Source organism: Rhinopithecus roxellana, chromosome 12 (assembly GCF_007565055.1).
Source record: "Rhinopithecus roxellana isolate Shanxi Qingling chromosome 12, ASM756505v1, whole genome shotgun sequence".
In the NCBI taxonomy this organism is placed as follows: domain Eukaryota; kingdom Metazoa; phylum Chordata; class Mammalia; order Primates; family Cercopithecidae; genus Rhinopithecus; species Rhinopithecus roxellana.
This window is the reverse complement of record NC_044560.1, coordinates 74,989,352-75,009,752: the sequence shown is the minus strand read 5'-3', so window position 1 is coordinate 75,009,752 and position 20,401 is coordinate 74,989,352. Positions and strand designations below refer to the sequence as shown.

The 20,401-nt window shown below is 41.3% G+C and overlaps 2 protein-coding genes and 1 pseudogene across 2 annotated transcripts in view; 2 read left to right on the top strand and 1 right to left on the bottom strand.

The window, feature by feature from the left end:
* Positions 1 to 20,401, bottom strand: part of LOC104669314 (zinc finger protein 100-like) — a 55,929-nt gene that overhangs the window by 23,406 nt on the left and 12,122 nt on the right.
* LOC104669307 lies at positions 1,698 to 2,583 on the top strand (annotated as a pseudogene).
* Positions 5,787 to 6,650, top strand: LOC104669306 (gamma-aminobutyric acid receptor-associated protein). The gene has a single exon (XM_010372252.2). The coding sequence runs from the start codon at positions 5,839 to 5,841 to the stop codon at positions 6,190 to 6,192; it is 354 nt and encodes a 117-aa protein (XP_010370554.1). The 5' UTR covers positions 5,787 to 5,838; the 3' UTR covers positions 6,193 to 6,650.

Sequence of the window (20,401 nt, the reverse complement as noted above, 5' to 3'; positions counted from 1 at the left end):
TACACTGAGACAGAAGCAGAATTAACCACTCTTGTCAGCCTGACACAATTCTGCCCTGGACATCCTCAAATGTCTCAAAGACATCTAGGTGATTGTGAGAAGGTTCTTAGTGACCCTGGGCTGATGGTCCAATGATAAGCCAGGCTGAGAGAAATTCATGCTGATTCTAAATAGAAAATGGAACTGCCTTGGTGGAGCTCCAGAACCTGGATCACCTATCCTGATTTGCTAGCTTTTGGGTAAGAACAACAACAATACTCTATGCCAGTATCATATTTTACAGGTAGGTATAGTTGTGGTCATGGCTCTGGATACTTTGTGGCCTTGATCTCTCACTAAGATGCTTGTTTACACTTACAGATTCTGTCATCAGATTCTATTTACACCTGGAGTCTCTCATGTAACTGTAGCAGGTCACTGAACAAGATCTGAAAAGCTTAAAGAGCCACACTCTCAAATGGGGGCTTTAAGATTTCTACGCTGACATCTCACAATACAAAAAATGCCTTCTATTGGTTTTCGGTACATTCTCAGTCCAAAATCTTCTGGCCCTGTCTTGTAAATCCCAGGCAGAGGCCAGACCTTATGTGCAGATTCCAGGTGGGATCAACCTGACTCTGCATCCTTGGGTGTTACAGCAAACAGAGTACAATCAAAGGAGAGCTCCTCTATAGAGGCTGCTCTGACACATTCTAAACAATATGTCTAACTAAAAGAAAAAACTGAAGCAACATGAATATAAGTAGAGAGTTTATCTGGGCCAAGCTTGAGGACTATAACCTTGGAGCAAAAATACGTCTTCCAAAGACTGAACAAATAAGAAGTTGAATCCCTCAATAGACCAATAACAAGTGCCAAAACTGAATTGGTTTTAAATGGCCAAACAACCACAAATAAAAAAGAACCAGACTAATTTACAGATGAATTCTACCAGATGTACAAAGAAGAGCTGGTAGCACTTCTAGTATTATTTCAAAATATTGAGAAAAAGGGACTTCTTTTTCAACTCATTATATAGAAATAGCATCATTCTGATACCAAAACCGGGAAGAGACAAAACAAAAAAAGAAAACTTCAAGCCAATATCCCTGAGGAGCATTGACGTGGAAAACCTCAATAAAATACTGGAGAACTGAATCCAGCAGCATATCAAAAAACGTATCCACCACTATCAAGTCGGCTTCATCCCTGGGATGCAAGGCTGGTTCAACATATGCAAATCAATAAATGTAATCCATCATATGAAGAGAACAAAAGACAAAAACACATAATTATTTCGAGACCAGTCAACTTTAGGAGGGGCGGCAGCACGGCGAGGGTGCGGGGAGGCCTGAGCCCTGCCTGGGGCGGGTTGCAGGGTTGGCAGGTGAGGAGGCATCTGCTTGGGAGGTGTAGCCGGGCCGCGCCATTGTTGGCGGAGGGTCGGCTGCTGAGGACTGCGGAGTAGGTGGCTAGAGAAGGCGCCTGCAGCGGCCGAGAGGAGCTAAGGCGCCCCATGGGGACAATAGGGGACCCATGGGGACAAGCTGACCCATTGCGTGTCCCCCAATACCAGGCTCAAGTTGGGCAGGTGCGCGGGGTCTGAGGTGTACTGCGCATCCGACATCTATGAGGCGGCATCCAGGGATGCGGTGGCGGTAGCTCCGGCTGCTGTGGAGCCTGCCAAGTTGGATTTCCGAGCGGGCGAGGGCCACCACCTGCAGCACGTCAGCCACCGCGAGATGCCCGAAGATTTAGCTTTGGAGTCAAACCCTTCTGACCATCCAAGGGCAAGCACAATTTTCCTGAGCAAATCTCAAACCGATGTGCGAGAAAAGAGGAAAAGCAACCACTTAAATCATGTTATCTCCAGGGCAGCTTACGAAAAAGTATAGCTCATGCTCAATATTTCTAGATGACAGAACAGTCAGCCAGCCTAATCTTAGAACCGCAGTAAAATGTGTGACCTCAGAAATATATTACCACTTAAAGAACAGAGATGCAAATAGATCCCTGGATATTTCTGATGAGAGATCACATCCCCTTACACGAGAAAAAGTTTCACAGGAATACTTTAAGCATGATCCTGAGCACAAATTTATTTACAGATTTGTTCGTACTCTTTTTAGTGCTGCGCAGCTAACAGCTGAATGTGCAACAGTAACTTTGGTTTACTTAGAAGGGCTTTTAACTTATGCTGAAATCGACATTTGTCCCACTAACTGGAAAAGGATTGTTCTGGGAGCCGTTCTTCTTGCCTCCAAGGTTTTGGATGATCAGGCTGTATGGACTGTGGACTACTGCCAGATCCTCAAGGACATTACAGTTGAGGACATGAATGAAATGGAAAGGCATTTTTCGGAGCTTCTTCAGTTTAATATTAATGTTCCTGCCAGTGTTTATGCCAAACACTACTTTGACTCCTTAGCAGAGGACAACAACCTGAATTTTCTATTTTCTCCTCTTAGCAAAGAAAGAGCACGGAACCTAGAGGCTATTTCTAGATTATGTGAAGAGAAAGACTTGTGTGGAGCAGCTACATGAAGGTCTTTCAGCACTGATAAGTTCATTGGTATTCAGCACTCTAAAGCCATCCTCTCTTAAAGGGAGAAATGAGGGGTTATAATGTCACGGGACCTTCATCTACAAACACTGGAAAAATATCACCTTTCCTGCTCAAAAACCAGCAAAATTAGTGTTTTCATCAAAAGGAAAGATCTCAAATTCAAGAGACTCATGAACAAGGATCATACTCCATAGAAAAGAATGGGACCTTGTCAATGCAACAAAACACTCTTCTGTCCTTTTTAATGTTTCAAAAAACCACTCCAAAGTGAAGGCTCCCATCTCACACAGATATTTGCTTATGGTGTGGGCCGATAGCTGTGAACTATGTTAGGTTTTTTTAAACAATAGTTTAAATTTTTAGACATTAAAGACACTAACCACTAACTTTTATGTTTCTTGCAGTTTAAAGACACTAACCACTAACTTTTATGTTTCTTCCAGTTTTTCTCCCCCTGCTCATTTGGCTGCATATGCCTTTAGAATCAGTGCAGTGTTACATTAGAACAAGGGATTCTAACTAAAGCCACTTAGGAGCTGACTGCAGCATTGTTAGGTATTGAAGGGTTCTTCCTCCCTACTGTTACCACTGAAGCTGCTAGTCATTGGCAATCATTTTAAACCAAAAAGCTGACGGATAACATTTGTCATTCATATTCTTTGCAAGCATTACTTTAGCATTTTAGCATGTTTGGGGTCATAAACAGAGGAAGTATCAGTTATTAATATCTACTTCTATTGGGGTCCAAGTTGCATTTCTTGTGAACTATAAATGGTGCTTCTCGTTTTCTGATAATTTTTATCTTGTTAAATAAGTGTATTAAAAGATATTTTCATAATGCCAACCAACATGGTAGTTCAGTGACAGTTAAAGAAAAGTGAAGCAGTTTTAAGCTTTAATATAGTTTGGGCCCTCCAAGGCACTGCAGCATGAGTATAAATGCTATAAACCTTTAAAAAACATTGTTTGAGAGTTTTGTTTTGTTTTTTTTCTTTATGAGATGGGGGTCTTGCTGTGTTGTCCAGGCTGGAATGCAGTGGCTATTCATGGGTGCAGTCATGGTGCACTGCAGCCTAGAACTTCCTGGCTTTGGGCCATCCTCTAGCCTTGGCCACACGAGTGACTGAGACTGCAGGTGCACCCGGCATTTGCCTCCTGAATGTTAGGCATTTGATTTTTTGTTTCAGTCACTCTTGAAGATAGCAGACATTGACTGAAGCAAAAAATTAAAAGCTTTATATTCAAAATTCTCAAAATGAAGCTGGGTGTGATGGTGCATGCCTGAGGTTCCAGATACCTGGGGACTGGGGCTGGAGGATTGCTTGGGGTCAGGTACTGGAGGCTGCAGTGTACCGTGATGGTGCCTATAGAAATAGCTACTGCACTTCAACCTGGACAACATATCGGGACCCCCATCTCTTAGAAAAATGCAAAATTAAATGTAAAAGAAATGCGCTGGGCATAGTGATTCATGCCTATTGTCTCAGTACTTTGGGAGGCTGAGGTGGGAGGATTACTTGAGCGCAGCAGTTCAAGACCAGTCTAGTCAACACAGTGAGACCCTGTCTGTAAAATAATAATAAAATAAAAGTAAATAATAATAAAATAATAAATAATAATATAATAATAATATAATAAATAATAAAATAATAAAAGTAAATAAATAATAAAATAAAAATAAAAGTAATCAGCTGGGTATGGTGGCATGTGTCGGTAGTCCCAGCTACTCTGGAGACTGAGGTGGGAGGATCACTTGGGCCTGGGAGATCAATGCTGCAGTGGACCATGATCATGCCACTGCACTCCAGCCTGGGCGACATCGAGACCCTATCTCAGAAGAAGGAAAAGAAAAACATTCAGGCAAGGTTTTGTGAAGGTTTGTAGCATTTATACTTCTACAAGTATCAAAGCTTAAAATTACATTAAACATTTGGAATATCTTGTATCTCCATAAAATGCCCTTCTCTTTTTAAAAGGAGTTACTTGCAGAGCTGTGCTCTATATGCATTGATCACCAAAGTTTCTTTAATGTAAAGGAAGATTTTGAAGAGCAGTGTTAATTAACAGGTAATAAAAGGAATTGGACCCTAATGATAAAAGGCAATATGAATAGCTATTTTATCATCCTACATGCTATCAACCTGTAGGTGTCCCATTAAGTCCTGCTGCTTAAGAAGTAACTTACCAAGTATACATATGTAACAAACCTGCACGTTATGCACATGTACCCTAGAACTTAAAGTATAATAAAATAAATAAATAAATAAATAAATAAGAATTAGAATTGGCACCAAAAAAAAAAAAAAAAAGTAACTTACATAACCCTTAAGAACACTTACTTCAGGCTTTAACAGGCAAGGAACAAATAATTTTAGGAGACTGATAATGTCATCTAAATTTGAAAAACTAAAAGGAGATTAGTGTTCTCAACTATGTGAAATCCATTTCTCCTACTTTCTCAAATCTAACCCTAGGAACCTTGCTCATAAACAAAGCATTTCTGGGCCAGGACTACTTCCTCCACTATAGCAATGCTTCACATCATATTGTGCTGCAATTTCCATCATTTTTAAAGGACAGATAAATACATGATAAATAATGGAATAAAAATATCACAATCTACCACTTCAAAAAAAAATTGTTTCTGGAGTTCAGAGCTTGGAGATTCAAGTATTGATAGCCATTTTATTTTTAAAAGAATGTTACAATTTATGTGGTTATTTCTCATGTTTATATTGAATGCTAATAAATGCTTCTAATTTTTTTTAAAGAAACAAACATAATTATCTCAATAGAAAAAAGCCTTTGATAAAATTCAGCATCCCTTCATGTTAAAAACCAATGAACAGAACAGAGACCTCAGAAATACCACCACACATTTACAACCATCTGACCTTCGACAAACCTGACAAAAGCAATGGGGAAAGGATCTTCTATTAAGTAAGTGGTGCTGGGGAAACTGGCTAGCCATATGCAGAAAACTGAAACTGGACCCCTTCCTTACAAAATTATACAAAAATTAACTTACACAAAAATTAACTGAAGATGGGTTAAACACTTAAATGTTTAACCATAAAAGCCCTAAATGAAAACCTAGGCAATACCATTCAGGACAAAGGCATGGGAAAGACTTCATGACAAAAACACCAAAAGCAATTGCAACAAAAGCCAAAGTTTGACAAATGGGATCTAATTAAACTAAAGAGCCTCTGCACAGCAAAAGAAACTATCATCAGGTCCCGGCCCCCCCGGGTTCCCTCAGCCCAGCCCGGTCCAGCCCGGTTCCCGGGAGGATGAAGTTCGTGTACAAAGAAGAGCATCCGTTCGAGAAACGCCGCTCTGAGGGCGAGAAAATCCGAAAGAAATACCCGGACCGGGTGCCGGTGATAGTAGAAAAGGCTCCCAAAGCTCGGATAGGAGACCTGGACAAAAAGAAATACCTGGTGCCTTCTGATCTCACAGTTGGTCAGTTCTACTTCTTGATCCGGAAGCGAATTCATCTCCGAGCTGAGGATGCCTTGTTTTTCTTTGTCAACAATGTCATTCCACCCACCAGTGCCACAATGGGTCAGCTCTACCAGGAACACCATGAAGAAGACTTCTTTCTCTACATTGCCTACAGTGATGAAAGTGTCTACGGTCTGTGAAGCTGCTGTCCCTGAGCTGGAGGGGGGCCTTGTTCTACAAAGAGAGAGGTGGCCCCCTTTTCTTGACCTCCTCCTCCTTCAAGCTCAAACACCACCTCCATTATTCAGGACGGGCACTTCTTAATGTTTGAGGCTTTCTCTCCAGCCTCTCTTAGGAGGGGTAATGGTGGAGTTGGCATCTTGTACCTCTCCTTTCTCCTTTCTTCCCCTTTCTCTGCCTGCCTTTCCCATCCTGCTTTAGACTTCTTGATTGTCAGTCTCTGTCACATCCAGTGATTGTTTTGGTTTCTGTTCCCTTTCTGACTGCCCAGGGGGCTCAGAACCCCAGCAATCCCTTCCTTTCACTACCTTCTTTTTTGGGGGTAGTTGGAAGGGACTGAAATTGTGGGGGGAAAGGTAGGAGGCACATCAATAAAGAGGAAACCACCAAAAAAAAAAAAAAAAAAAAAAAAAAAAAACTATCATCAGAGTGAACAGGCAACTAACAGAACAGGAGAAAATGTTTGCAATCTACCCATCTGACAAAGGTCCAATATACAGAATTTATAAGGAACTTATACAAATTTAAAAGAAAAAAATAGTCGGGCGCGGTGGCTCAAGCCTGTAATCCCAGCACTTTGGGAGGCCGAGGCAGGCAGATCATGAGGTCAGGAGATCAAGACCATCCTGGCTAACATGGTGAAACCCCGTCTCTACTAAAAATACAAAAAATTAGCTGGGCGTGGTGGTGGGCACCTGTAGTCCTAGTTACTCGGAAGGCTGAGGCAGGAGAATGGCGTGAACCCGGCAGGCGGAGGTTGCAGTGAGCCGAGATCGTGCCACTGCACTCCAGCCTGGGTGACAGAGCAAGACTCCGTCTCAAAAAAATAAATAAATAAATAAACAACCCCATCAAAAAGTGGACAAAACATGAACAGATGCTTCTCAAAAGAAGACATTTACGTGGCCAAGAAATATATGAAAAAACACTCAGCCGGGCACAGAGGCTTATGCCTGTAATCTCAGGACTTTGGGAGGCCAAGGCGACTGGATCACCTGAGGTCGGGAGTTTGAGACCAGCCTGGCCAAAATGGAGAAACCTGTCTCTACTAAAAATACAAAATTAGTCAGGCGTGGTGGCGCATGCCTGTAATCCAGGCTACTTGGGAGGCTGAGGCAGAAGATTCACTTGAACCCAGGAGGTGGAGGTTGCAGTGAGCCAAGATCTCACCATTGCACTCCAGTCTGGGCAATAACAGTGAAACTCCATCTCAGAAAAAAAAAAAAGGTTCAACATCACCGACCATCAGGGAAATGCAAATCAAAACCACAATGAGATACATCTCACACCAGTCAGAATGGTAAATAATAAAAAGTCGAGAAGCAGATGCTGGTGAGGCTGTGGAGAAATAGAACACTTTTACACTGTTGGTGGGAAGGCAAATTAACCATTGTGGAAGACAGTATGGTCATTCCTCAAGGATCTAGACCAGAAACACCATTTGATCCAGCAATCCCATTACTGGGTATATACCCAAAGGAATATAAAATATTCTGCTATAAAGACACATGCACATGCATGTTTACTGCAACACTAGTTACAATAACAAAGACATGGAACCAACCCAAATGCCCATCAATGACAGACTGAATAAAGAAAATGTGGTACATATATGCCATGGAATACTATGCAGCCATCAAAAGGAATGAGATCATGTCCTCTGCAAGAACATGAATGAAGCTGGAAGCCAGCATCCTCAGCAAACTAACACAGGAACAGAAAACCAAGCATTGCATATTCTCACTCATAAGTGGGAGCTAAACAAGAAGAGCACATGGACACAGAGGCGAAACTACACACACCAGAGCCTGTTGAGGGGTGAATGGTGAGGAGACAGAACTTAAGAGGATGGGTGACTAGATGCACCAAATCACCATGGCACACATACCTACATAACAAACCTGCATGTTCTGCACGTGTATCCCCCTGCTTTTTTAGAGGAAAGAGTAAACAAATGTTACTCATCACATAAACCGAAACTTAAGACAAAAACCACAGGATTATTTCAATAGATGCTAAAAAAAGCCTTCAATATAATTTACTATCCTTCATGTTCAAACCCTCAACAAACTAGGCACTGTAGGTACATACTTCAAAATGAGTCATCTTTGACAAACTTACAGCCAACATACTAAATGGACACAAATGGGAAGCATTCCTCCTTGAAAACCGGCACAGACAAGGATGCCTTCCCTCAAAACTCCTATTCGACATAGAATTGGTACAGTCTCAGCAGAAAACCTCTCTAAACTGATAAGCAACTTCAGCAAAGTTTCAGGATACTAAATCAGTAGCATCGCTGTACATCAACATCCAAGCCAAAAGTCAAATCAAAAACATAATGCCATTCACAATTGACACACACACACACACACATAAATATCTAGGAATGCAGCTAACCAGGAATGTGAAAGTTCTCTATGACAAGATGACCAAACACTGCTTAAAGAAGGGAGAGATGACACAAACTAATGAGAAACCATTTTAGGCTCATGGATAGAAAAGATTAGTATCATTAAAATGTCAAAACTACCCAAAGAAATTTACTGACTTAATGCTATTCCTAACAAATTACCAAAAACATTGTTAACAGACCTAAAAATTAACTATTTTAAAATTTATATGGAACTAAAGTGAGCCTGAATAGCCAAGATAATTTTAAGCAAAAATAACAAAGCTGGAGGCATTACATTACCCCTCTTCAAACTACAGTACAGGGCTACAGTAACCAAAGCAGCATAATACTGATACAAAAAGAGATGTTTAATAAATGGTGCTGGAATAAGCTGGGAGCAGTGGCTCACACCTGTAATCCCAGCATTTTGGGAGGTGGAGGTGAGTGGATCACTTGAGGTAAAGAGTTTGATACCAGCCTGGCCAACATGGTGAAACCCTGTCTCCACTAAAAATACAAAAATTAGCTGGGCGTGGTGGCACATGCCTGTAATTCTAGCACTTTGGGAGCCCAAGGCAGGTGGATCACTTGAGGTCAGGAGTTCCAAGCTAGCCTGGCCAATACAGTGAAACTTCATCTCTACTAAAAATACAAGAATTAGCAGGGCGTGGTGGTGCATGTCTGCAGTTCCAGCTGCTCAAGAGGCTGAGGCATGAGAATTGCTTGAACCCATGAGGCAGAGGTTGCAGTGAGCCAAGATTGTGCCATTGAACTCCAGCCTGGGTCACAGAGTGGGACTGTCTCAAAAGAAAAAAATAGTCACTAACAGATACTGGTAAAGTTGCAGACAAAAGGGAATGCTTATACACTGTTGGTGGGAGTGTAAATTAGTTCAACCATTGTGAAAAGCAGTGTGGCGATTCCTCACAGAACTAAAAACAGAATTACCATCAACCCAGTAACCTCTTAATTGGGTATATATTCAAAGAAATACAAATTATTCTACCATAAAGTCACATCCACATGCATGTTCATTTCAGCACTGTTCACAATAACAAAGACATGGAATAAACCTAAATGCCTATCAATGGTAGCCTAGATTGGAAAAAATATGGTGTGGTCAGACAACAGAGCTCATTCTCATAATCCCAGCACTTTGGGAGGCCAAGGCAGGTGGATTACCTTAGCTCAAGAGTTCAAGATGAGCCTGGGCAGCATGGCAAAACCCCATTTCTACAAAAAATAAAAAAAATTAGTCGGACGTGGTAGTGTGTGCCTGTCGTCCCAGTTACTTAACGGGCTGAGGTAGGAGGACCCCTTGAGGCTTGAAGGTTGAGGCTGAAGTGAGCCACGACTGCACCACTGCACTTCAGCCTGTGTGACACAGTGAGACACTGTCTTCAAAAAAAATAAAGAAAAGATTTAATAAAAACAAAATATGGTACACAAACATCATGGAAGACTATATGGCCATAAAACAAACAACACCAAGATTAAGATCTCTGCAGCAACATAGATGGTGCTGGAGACCATTAGCCTTAGAAAACTAATGCAGAAACACAAAACCAAATCCATGTTATCATTTGTAAGTAAGAGCTAAATAACAGGAACACATGGACACAAAGGAGGAACAGTCACAGGGGCCTAGTTGAGAATGGAGGATGAAAGGACAAAGAGGATCAGAAAAAATACCTCTTTGCTGCTATGCTTAGTACCTCAGTGACCAAATCATCTACACCAAACCCCCATGACACAATTTTACCCATAAACAACCCTGCACATGTGTAGAAAAAGAAAACCCATGGGTGGGGAAGAATGCAATGTAACTGGATTGTTTGTTCTGCAGATAGTGGCCCAGGTGGGGCTGTACTCTGATTTATTTCTGGGTCCATGCAGGCAAATGAGATTAAGAACAGGTGGTCCAGGACCCTAGGCTGGTGGAGAAAACAGGTTGCTGCTGCAGATTCACTGTCTGGGGGTTGGGATATGCCAGGAGACTTGTAGACACTTTTGTGGGTTTTGGGCAAGAAGTACTAGGATCCGCAATGCTGTGGTGAAATTCCCAAGGGTGATGACTAGTCCTGGGAGGTGTGTGGACATGTCAATGTCTAGTGGGTATGTTTGTGAGTGGGTCAGAATCCTGTGGTGACAGCTGTGGGAAAAGGGGTTCTGTCATCAGAGTTCCTTTCCTCTAAGTTTTCATCCTCTCTTACCCTAGGAGGAGACCTGGAATCACACAACAATGAAAGGCTCTGTTCTCCTTTACACAAAGGAGAGGTCTCGGTGATATCTTTCTACTAGCACCAAATCTGTAGAGTTTGCTGAACACCAAGCAATTCCCTAGCACCAATTCAATGTCTAACATTTGAATTCTGACACCACGCAGAGTCAGCAAAGACCCTGATTCAGGGCTTAGTCTCATAACATTGCCCTCATTGCAGTTGCCAGTCACAAACCCCATAGGCCCATCTACACTTCTGAGCTACTGTTTAAAAATTAAGGACTCCTTCAATCTTCCTCAAGTTCAACAATTCAATGGAGCTACTCACAGAACTCAGCAAAACACTGGAGTTATGTTTACCGATTATAAGAGATACAACTCAGGAAAAATCAAATAGAAGAAATATATGGAACAAAAAGAAGAGGTGGGGAAAGATGGAACATATAGATAACCCTGGAAATAGCTGTGACTAATAAAATTTTTCATCCTTTGTGTTCTCCAGGAACAGCTTATGGAAAGAAACACTCTTCCATTATGAATTACATGGTGCTCTTTTTCTATCACATAACCAGACACAGACTCTGTCAGAGATATACTGAACTAGAGCAACTCGATTTTGAATAGGGGCTGAGTAAAATAAGGCTGCCACCCACTGGGCTGCATTCCCAGATGGTCAGGCATTCTAAGTCACAAGATGATTAGGAGGTCAGCACAAGATACAGGTCATAAACAGCTAGCTGATAATATAGCTTGCAGTAAAGAAGTGGGATAAAACCCAGCAAAACCAAGATGGTGATGAGTGTCCTTTGGTCATCCTCACTGCTACACTCCCACCCGTGCCACAACAGTTTACAAATGCCATGGCAACATCAGGAAGTTACACCATAATGGTCTAAACAGGAGAGGCATAAATATTTCACCCCTTGCTTACCATAAAATTAAGAAATAACCATAAAAATGGGCAACCAGCCTATGGAGAAAGCCATTCTCTTATTTCTTCACTTTCTTAATAAATTTACAGGCCGGGTGCAGTGGTTCACACCTGTAATCTCAGCAATTTGGGAGGCCGAGATGGGTGGATCACCTGAGGTAGGGAGTTCAAGACCAGCCTGACCAACATGGAGAAACCCCGTCTCTACTAAAAATACAAAATTAGCTGGGCATGGTGGCCCATGCCTGTAATGCTAGCTACTCGGGAGGCTGAGGTAGGAGAATCGCTTGAACCTGGGAGGCAGAGGTTGCAGTGAGCCGAGATCGCACCATTGCACTCCGGCCTAGGCAACAAGAGCAAAACTCCGTCTCAAAAATAAATAAATTTGCTTTCACTTTACTCTATAGACTCACCCTGAATTCTTTCTTAAGATCCAAGAACCCTCTCTTGGGGTATGGGTCAGGACTTCTTTCCGGTAACATTTTTCTGGCAACCACAAAGGGACTATATTGAAGAGACCTCTGACCCAAAGGAAAACCACCTATGCCCACTAATGGCTGACACTGAGTGAGTAGGGTACATACAGCTGGGTAAAGGATGGGATTGGGTTAGGGGCCCGACTTAGGGGAGTTACAGTCTCTCCTAAAGCAGAGTGGGTCAAAGACACCTCTTAATAAAAAGCAAGGATGCTTGACTGAACTTGGATTCGAGGCCCAACTTAGGAAGGTTATAGTCCTTCCTAAGATTTAGGTTAGACACCACTCTCAGTAAAGTCCCTCTCAGCTAAGAACTGGTTTGGTACTATGAGATGTTAATTGCAATTCTTTTATGATTAAGCTGTCTTGTACTCTTTGCTGGTAGCTATAGGTGACAGAATGAGGCATCTACAGGACCACAGAACATGGGGAGCTTTCTCCTCTCCAAAAGGGACAACTTGAGAGCTGACAGGACTGCTGGAAAGATCCTTTTCCTACCGACAAGCAGCCACCTGAGCTTTTCATTGTCACTGCAGCTGGTGGGTCTTTCTCCAGCCTCCCTGAGCTCTCTGCCTTCCGTACTCTGCCACAGGCAATGCTTTTTTCTCTCCTTTCCCTTTATTATCTTTTCTGTTACTCGGGATGACCGTCTTGCCCAGAGGCCTCAAGCTGAAATTCCTGATTGGAGGTCGAATTAATGATAATGGGCCCAACTGGGGCCGTTTGAGGCTTGCCAGTTTGATATTGATTGCTAAATAGAGAGGTAATCAATATCAAAAAATATGTGTTTTGTCACACATATTTTGCTCTGGCCAAAATGAAAAAAGATAACTTTCCTTTGTGTTGTGGCTTGGCCCCCAGTGCTGTGGGGCAGCCAGCCATGTCACTAGGACCACTCAGGGAAAAGGAACCCAGAAGCTTGGCATGCTGGCAGAAGGGTACAAATTTCTTACCAAACAGAATTCTGGCCTCTCTCTATATATGCAAACTCATTGAATGAATGGAAAAAAAATCACTGTTTATCTCCTCTGTAAAGTTTTAATTGGAAAATGCATTTGTGATACTAGTCTTAAGATATAACAAATCTGTTGTACTTTGTGCTATAAATGTCTTTCTGTATTGTTCTGTCATTAAGAGGGGGTACCTCAGGATAGAATGCTGGCCTAGGACCTCACAGGTTCAAGATGGCCCAGCAAGCTGGTCAGTCATGTCCTTGGAAGATTGACCTTGTAACCACGTGACAGTACTTTCTCTTGGTCTCCACCATCACAATGGTGGCCCAGGTTCAGGGTTCAATTTCCAGCTTAGGGGATGAGTACTTTCTTGTTTGATATTTCGGTGACCTTTACCATTTGTCGATTCTCTTTCCCTCTAGGAACCTGAAGTTTTCCTTTCTCAGAATACCTGTGAAGTTGCCTTTGGCAAAGTTCAGAAGCCAGAGATATTGGCCGTTTAACCTGACTAAAGTCTGGTAATAAGAAATTTAAAAGAGCACTTGTGGGCGGAAAGACACCCAGGTGCCGAGGCAAGAGATCGAGGGCACGAGCTGTTCCAGTATCATAAAATATATAAAATAAGAATAGTTATACTAAATATAGATAATAGATATGATTATATATGAATATCATTAATCATTAGTTTGTAGCAATTACCTTCATTCTGATGTTATAATAATCCTTGCTGTACAATCATAACCTAGCAAAAACCAGACCATACAAAGATAGGAGCTGAAGGGACACAGTGAGAAGTGACCAGAAGACGAGTGTGAGTCCTATTATACCCGGAGAGGGACACCAGAGGACTCCTTGGTCTAGCGGTGACGCCAGTGTCTGGGAAGACGCCCATTGCCAAGCAGATCGTGGTCTAGTGGTAGCATCAGTGTCAAGGAAAAGCACCCGCTATGTAACAGACTGGGAAAGAGAGTCCCCCTTTCCCAGAGGAGTTTAAAGAAGACTGTACTCCTCCACCTCTTGTGGAGGGCCTGACATCAGTCAGGCCTGCCCACAGTTATCTGGAGGCCTAACCGTCTGCCTGTGATGCTGTGCTTCAGTGGTCACACTCCTAGTCCTCTTTCATGTTCCATCCTGTACACCTGGCTCTGCCTTCTAAATAACAGTAGCAAAATTAGTGAAAGTACTAAAAACCTCTAATATGAGGAAATAATGGCATAGACTGTGACCTCTGTCTCTGTCACTCCACCTCGGCTGCCAAACAGGGAAGGGCCCCCTGTCCAGTAGACATGTGACTCATGTGACGTTGTCAATCATTGGAGATGACTCACACTACTTACTCTGCCCTTTTTACCTTGTATCCAATAAATACCAGCACAGCCAGGCATTCGGGGCCACTACAGGTCTCCACGTCTTGGTGGTAGTGGTCCCCTGGGCCCAGCTGTCTTTTATCTCTTTGTCTTGTGTCTTTATTTCTACAATCTCTCGTCTCTCCATAGAGAGAGAAAAACCCACCAACCCTGTGGGGCTGGACCCTACATCACTAAGCTTAGAAGTCAGCCTTAATTAAAAGCAGATATTCAAGCTCTAACAGCCTGTGTGCAGGGGGAGCGTGGCAAGATGGGATGGCTGAGGGGGCTGTGGGGAGTGTTGGAACTGTTGAGCATCCTGATTATATTGTGGGTTACACAAACCTGTAGATATGTCAGAATTCATAGAACTGTACACCCCCCAAAAGTCCACTTTTTACTGTAAAACGTCAAGAACATTGAATATCTTCCATTTTACTGTGTTTGACCTAACAATCCTTGAGAAAAACAGAGGAGGTACCACAGGCCCTGTCTAGGAAACACCCTTTTCTCCTCATGAAACCTCAGGAATTGAAAGTGGATAGATCTCTCTCAAAATCTGAGGTTCTGTTCTGTTTTGCATTCATTATCTGACATTTTTTACTTCTGGGTTTATCAGAAATTATTTCACATATGAAAGAATTTTGGTATGTAATAACTGAGTAAGAAATATACTTTTGAGGATGGCTAATAGCAGTTATGGGAAAATAGCTCTTCACATTTGGATCAGAGAAACATACCCTTGACCACATAAAAAGTATGGGGATGTCCCCACACCCAACTGAGAAATAAGATTACCATGGGAATGGACTGATTGTTTCTTAGATCCATGATCTGATTTTAAAATGGAACCCTTAGTTTTGGAGGATCTGTTTTGCCTTCCAGCTGTGTTTACTGTTTAGGCTGTAAGAACTACGTGTTTTCCTGGCCCTGGGATCCATCCTGAAGGTAGGAATTCAATTAAGAAACTGACAAAGGAAAAACCTTACAACTACTGAAACTTTTGTCTGTATATTTCTGTGTTGTGTGTGTGATATAAAAGAGCTCTGATTAACTGGTTTAAAAACAATAACAGCTTAAATCATATATTTTGTCAGAAAAGTAAAAAGTGTAATGCCTTTTAGTAGATGTGACAAGTAATCTTTTGGCAATTAAACAGTTGTAAAGATTATTGGAAAAATAAAATGTCTTCAAAATATAAACATTTGATCAAAATTATACAGGTCAGATATTAGGTTTACCAAATATTTTAAGGTCATAAACTGCTTCTTTGACTTTTAAAAATTGTTCAATTTTCCTACCTTGAAGCCATTAGATTCTAAATAAGGCCTGGGGACATATGGAATTCATCATGCCCCCTTACTATACAAAGAAGGTTATAAAGAAAAAGGGTTTTATATTTTAAAAAATCTTGTATAGCAAATTCTTTTCCTAAAATAAAATGACTGGTTATTTAAAAAGAGGGATGTTGAGGACAAATCAGAAAGTCCAAACATATTGTCGATAGTCTGTATAAGAAACGAAAGCATTCATGAAAGGGATTTTATACAAGAAATGTTATACAATTAAAGGTGATTAGATCTTCTGAATGCTTCATAAAATGCCACGAAGACTCTTACTGTACAACTTGCCAGCTTTACAGCTAGGTAAGGCCTGAGGCACAAGGAATTAGTTACACCCTCTAACTATTAATACACTGGAAAGAGTCAGACCTTATCTACAGTTGTGCCTGGGTCCTAGACTCCACACCTAGTACACAACTAAAATCCCACTTACCACGGTTTTCACCATAGGTAAAAGTTACTAAGAATTAACATTGTAACATGGAATTTTGACTACTATAAAACAGTTTTACATGCAAGGTATGCAAAGAAAATGAAATATGTTTTTGATAGTTTATAAAAAATAGAAATGTAGATTTGTCTAGATTAAAAGGTTGTTTCAAATTAGATAGAATAAAACTGAAAGTTTTAACAAATTGTGGATAATTTTTGAACATTTAATTGTAAAAGAGATTCTGTGAGCATATTGACTAAAGTTAAAGGGGTATTATCCAGTTTTAATATATAATGAACACTGAGATAAAAATGACAAGTTTCTCTTAAAGCTCTGATCAACTCTTTAACAACAAAAAATGTGTAAATAGTTATAAAAGTTTTATGAGAATAATACCTTATGGTCAAACATTAAAACTGGATAAATTTGTCTAAAGATTCATTAAGGCCAGGCACAGTGGCTCACATCTGTAATTCCAGCACTCTGGGAGGCCGAGGTGAGTGGATCACGAGGTCAGGAATTCAAGACCAGCCTGGCCAAGATGTTGAAACCCCATCTGTACTAAAAATACAAAAATTAGCCAGGCACAGTGGCAGGCACCTGTAATCCCAGCTACTCAGGAGGCTGAGGCAGGAGAATCACTTAAACCTCGGTGGCAGAGGTCCAGTGAGCCGAGATCAAGCCATTGGGTTTGATATCACAAATACACAAATATAATGGTGAAATCTGGATCATTTAGTATAAAAATGATACAGGAAACATTGTCAAATGTGAAATCATGTTTTACTCTTTTTGGACTATATTTGTATAAATATGCCATTGGTATGTGCTTCAAAATTATAGGGCTGGGCAACATGGCTGACATCTGTAATCCCAGCACTTTGGGATGCCAAGATGGGCGGATCGCTTGAGGTCAAGAGTTCAAGACCAACCTGGCCAACAAGGTGAAACCCCCGTCTCTACTAAAAACACAAAAATTACCAGGCCTGTAGCGTGGTAGCATGCACCCAGCTGCTCAGCTCTGGTGGCTGAGGCAGGAGAATCGCTGGAACCCAGGAGGCAGAGGTTGCAGTGAGCCAAGATCACACCACTGCACTCCAGCCTGAGCAAAAGAGTAAGACTCCAACTCAAAAAAAAAAAAAAAAAAAAAAAAAGGAAATTGTTATAATTCTAATATGACTAAGTGTATATTATTAATAATTACACTTTGGGAGGCTGAGGCGAGCGGGTCACCTGAGATCAGGAGTTCAAGACCAGCATGTCCAACATGGTGAAACCCCATCTCTACTAAAAATACAAAACTTAGCCGGGCATGATGGCAGGTGCCTGTAATCCTAGCTATTTGGAAGGCTGAGGCGGGAGAGTCGCTTGAACCTGGGAGGCAGAGATTGCAGTGAGACAAGATTGCGCCACTACACTCCAGCCTAGGGGACAGAGCAAGACTCCGTCTCAAAAAAAAATAATAATAATAATTACAATTGTTACCCAAAATCATTGTATGCCACAGAGCTAACCAAATTTCCTTGTCAATCATGTTCTTTTTCTACTGTAACTGCCCTAAGACTTGGCCATCCGGACAATCATCTTGTGTTGATCCTCTTCAAAAGATGATTTGTAGTCAACTATAAGACATTGGCAGATGTTCCTAAATGCAAGTTTTTGATAACATTAGAAATTGTGACATTAGAATAGAGGAAGAGCTTTTTCTTTTCTTTTTTTGAGATGGAGTCTCACTCTGTCACCCAGGCTGGAGTGCAGTGGCTCGATCTCAGCTCACTGCAAGCTCCACTTCCCAGGTTCACGCCATTCTCCTGCCTCAGCCTCCCAACTAGCTGGGACTACAGGTGCCTGCAAGCACGCCCAGCTGTTTCTTTTTGTATTTTTAGTAGACACGAGGTTTCTCCACGTTAGCCAGCATAGTCTCGATCTCCTGACCTCGTGATCCACCCTCTTTGGCCTCCCAAAATGCTGGGATTACAGGGGTGAGCCATTGTGCCCGGCCTGAGGAAGAACTTTCAATACTAATGGAGAACTAAAATGGTCATGACTATCAAACAGAACAGGAATTAACTGAGTGGACTAAACTAATAGAAGACTGAAGTAATATTTTTTGACTTTGCCTAAAACATCATTGATCCTTTGTTTTGTTTTTCAGAGTCAAAGAAACTATTCTTTTGAACTATTCACACCTTTTAACAATTGAGTAAAGTATACACCTGTGAAAAAAAATTGGAAAATATTTCTGAGTATTCTGAACTTATGACAATTTACTTATTTATATAAGTGCAATAAGAAACTGTTTTCTTTTACAACAGGACACAATTAAAGAAACTTGTTATTTTACCAAGGCTATGACTAGAATGACATGTTATGCTTTAATGAACTAAACTTGACTTGTAGAACCAATAAAAGCTCCATGGGAAAACTGGTATCATACCTTGTCTACACAGCCCCTGTACAGGGTTCCTGGCTTGTGGTAAATAAAAAAAAATTCTTATCTGAGATTCCTTTTATAAAACAAGGTTCCATCAAAGCCAATTTAAAAGGCCTACGTAAAAAGAAATAATCAGGCCAAGTATAAGACTAAAACTTATTTTACAAGTAAATTGGCCCTATTATAATTCATCTTTAATAAAAATGGGAAACTGGAAAGAGAAATTATATTTCAAATACTATGGTACACTTTTTGTTAGATTCTATTCTCATCAGTTGTTTTCGAGTTTCTTTCTACAATTTTAGCTAACCTTACTAATTTCTGTGAACAAACCAGTAATCTCTGGCTACAGCTCAGAAGAAACAAGCAAGAGGGATGGGTAATGTAAAAATCTGGATCACTGTTTGAATTCTGAAGACATTACAATCAGCCACCAACTTCATAACAGCTTCGTTCCAACAAATGCCCAGTTCATGAAATCTTTCTTAAGTTTACTTGGAATAATTTTGCTTATTTTGCTTTACTGTGAATATATTGATATATTGCCATTGTACTCCTTGTGTAGAAATGCAGAATAAACTTCCTGGGTGTTTTCTTAAAGTGAACACTTATTAATCTTCCAGATATCACCTATTGTTGGAACTCAGAATTAGGAATGGCCCTCATCATACTGATGCTTTCTGATTGAGCTCCTCTCTACCTCAAATACAAAAGACCCTAAAAGTTAGGCAAGAATATCATCACCTCTATTCAGCATGAAGTAGTAGCAGAAGATCGATTTTCATTCCTCTACAACCCTTAGGGTTAAGGGTTTCCTTGTTTAAAAAAAAAGGGGGGGGGGGGAATGTCAGAGGCATATTGAACCAGAGCAAATCTATTTTGAATAGGGCCTGGGTAAAATAGGGCTGACATCTACTGGCCTGCATTCCCAGATGGTTAGGCATTCTAAGTCACAGGATGAGACAAAAGGTCAGCACAAAATACAGGTCATAAAGACCTGGCTGATAAAACAACTTGCAGTAAAGAAGTGGGATAAAACCCACCAAAACCAAGATGGTGGTGAGTGTGACCTCTGGTCATCCTCACTGCTCCACTCCCACCAGTGCTATGACAGTTCACAAATGCCATGGAAACATCAGGAAGCTACCCTTTAGGATCTAAAATGGGGAGGCATATATACTCCACCGCTTGATTAGCAAATAATCAAGAAATAACCATAAAAACGGGCAACCAGCAGCCCTCAGGGCTGCTCTGCCTTATAGAGTAAGCCATTCTTTTATTTCTTATTAATAAGCTTGCTTTCACTTTACGGACTCACCTTGATTCTTGAGCGAAATCCAAGGACCCTCTTTTGGGGTTTGGATTGGGACCCTTTTCGGTAAAATCTCTGCACATATCTTTTCTTCTTTTTCTCATGAAAAAAAATCGGCTAAGGCTGGGCGTGGTGGCTCATGCCTGTAATTCCAGCACTTTGGGAGACAGAGGTGGGCAGATCATGAGAAGATTGAGACCATCCTGGCTAATATAGTGAAACCCCGCCTCTACTAAAAACACAAAAATTAGCTGGGCTTGGTGGCACGTGCCTGTACTCCCAGCTACTTGGGAGGCTGAGGCAAGAGAACCGTTTGAACCTGGGA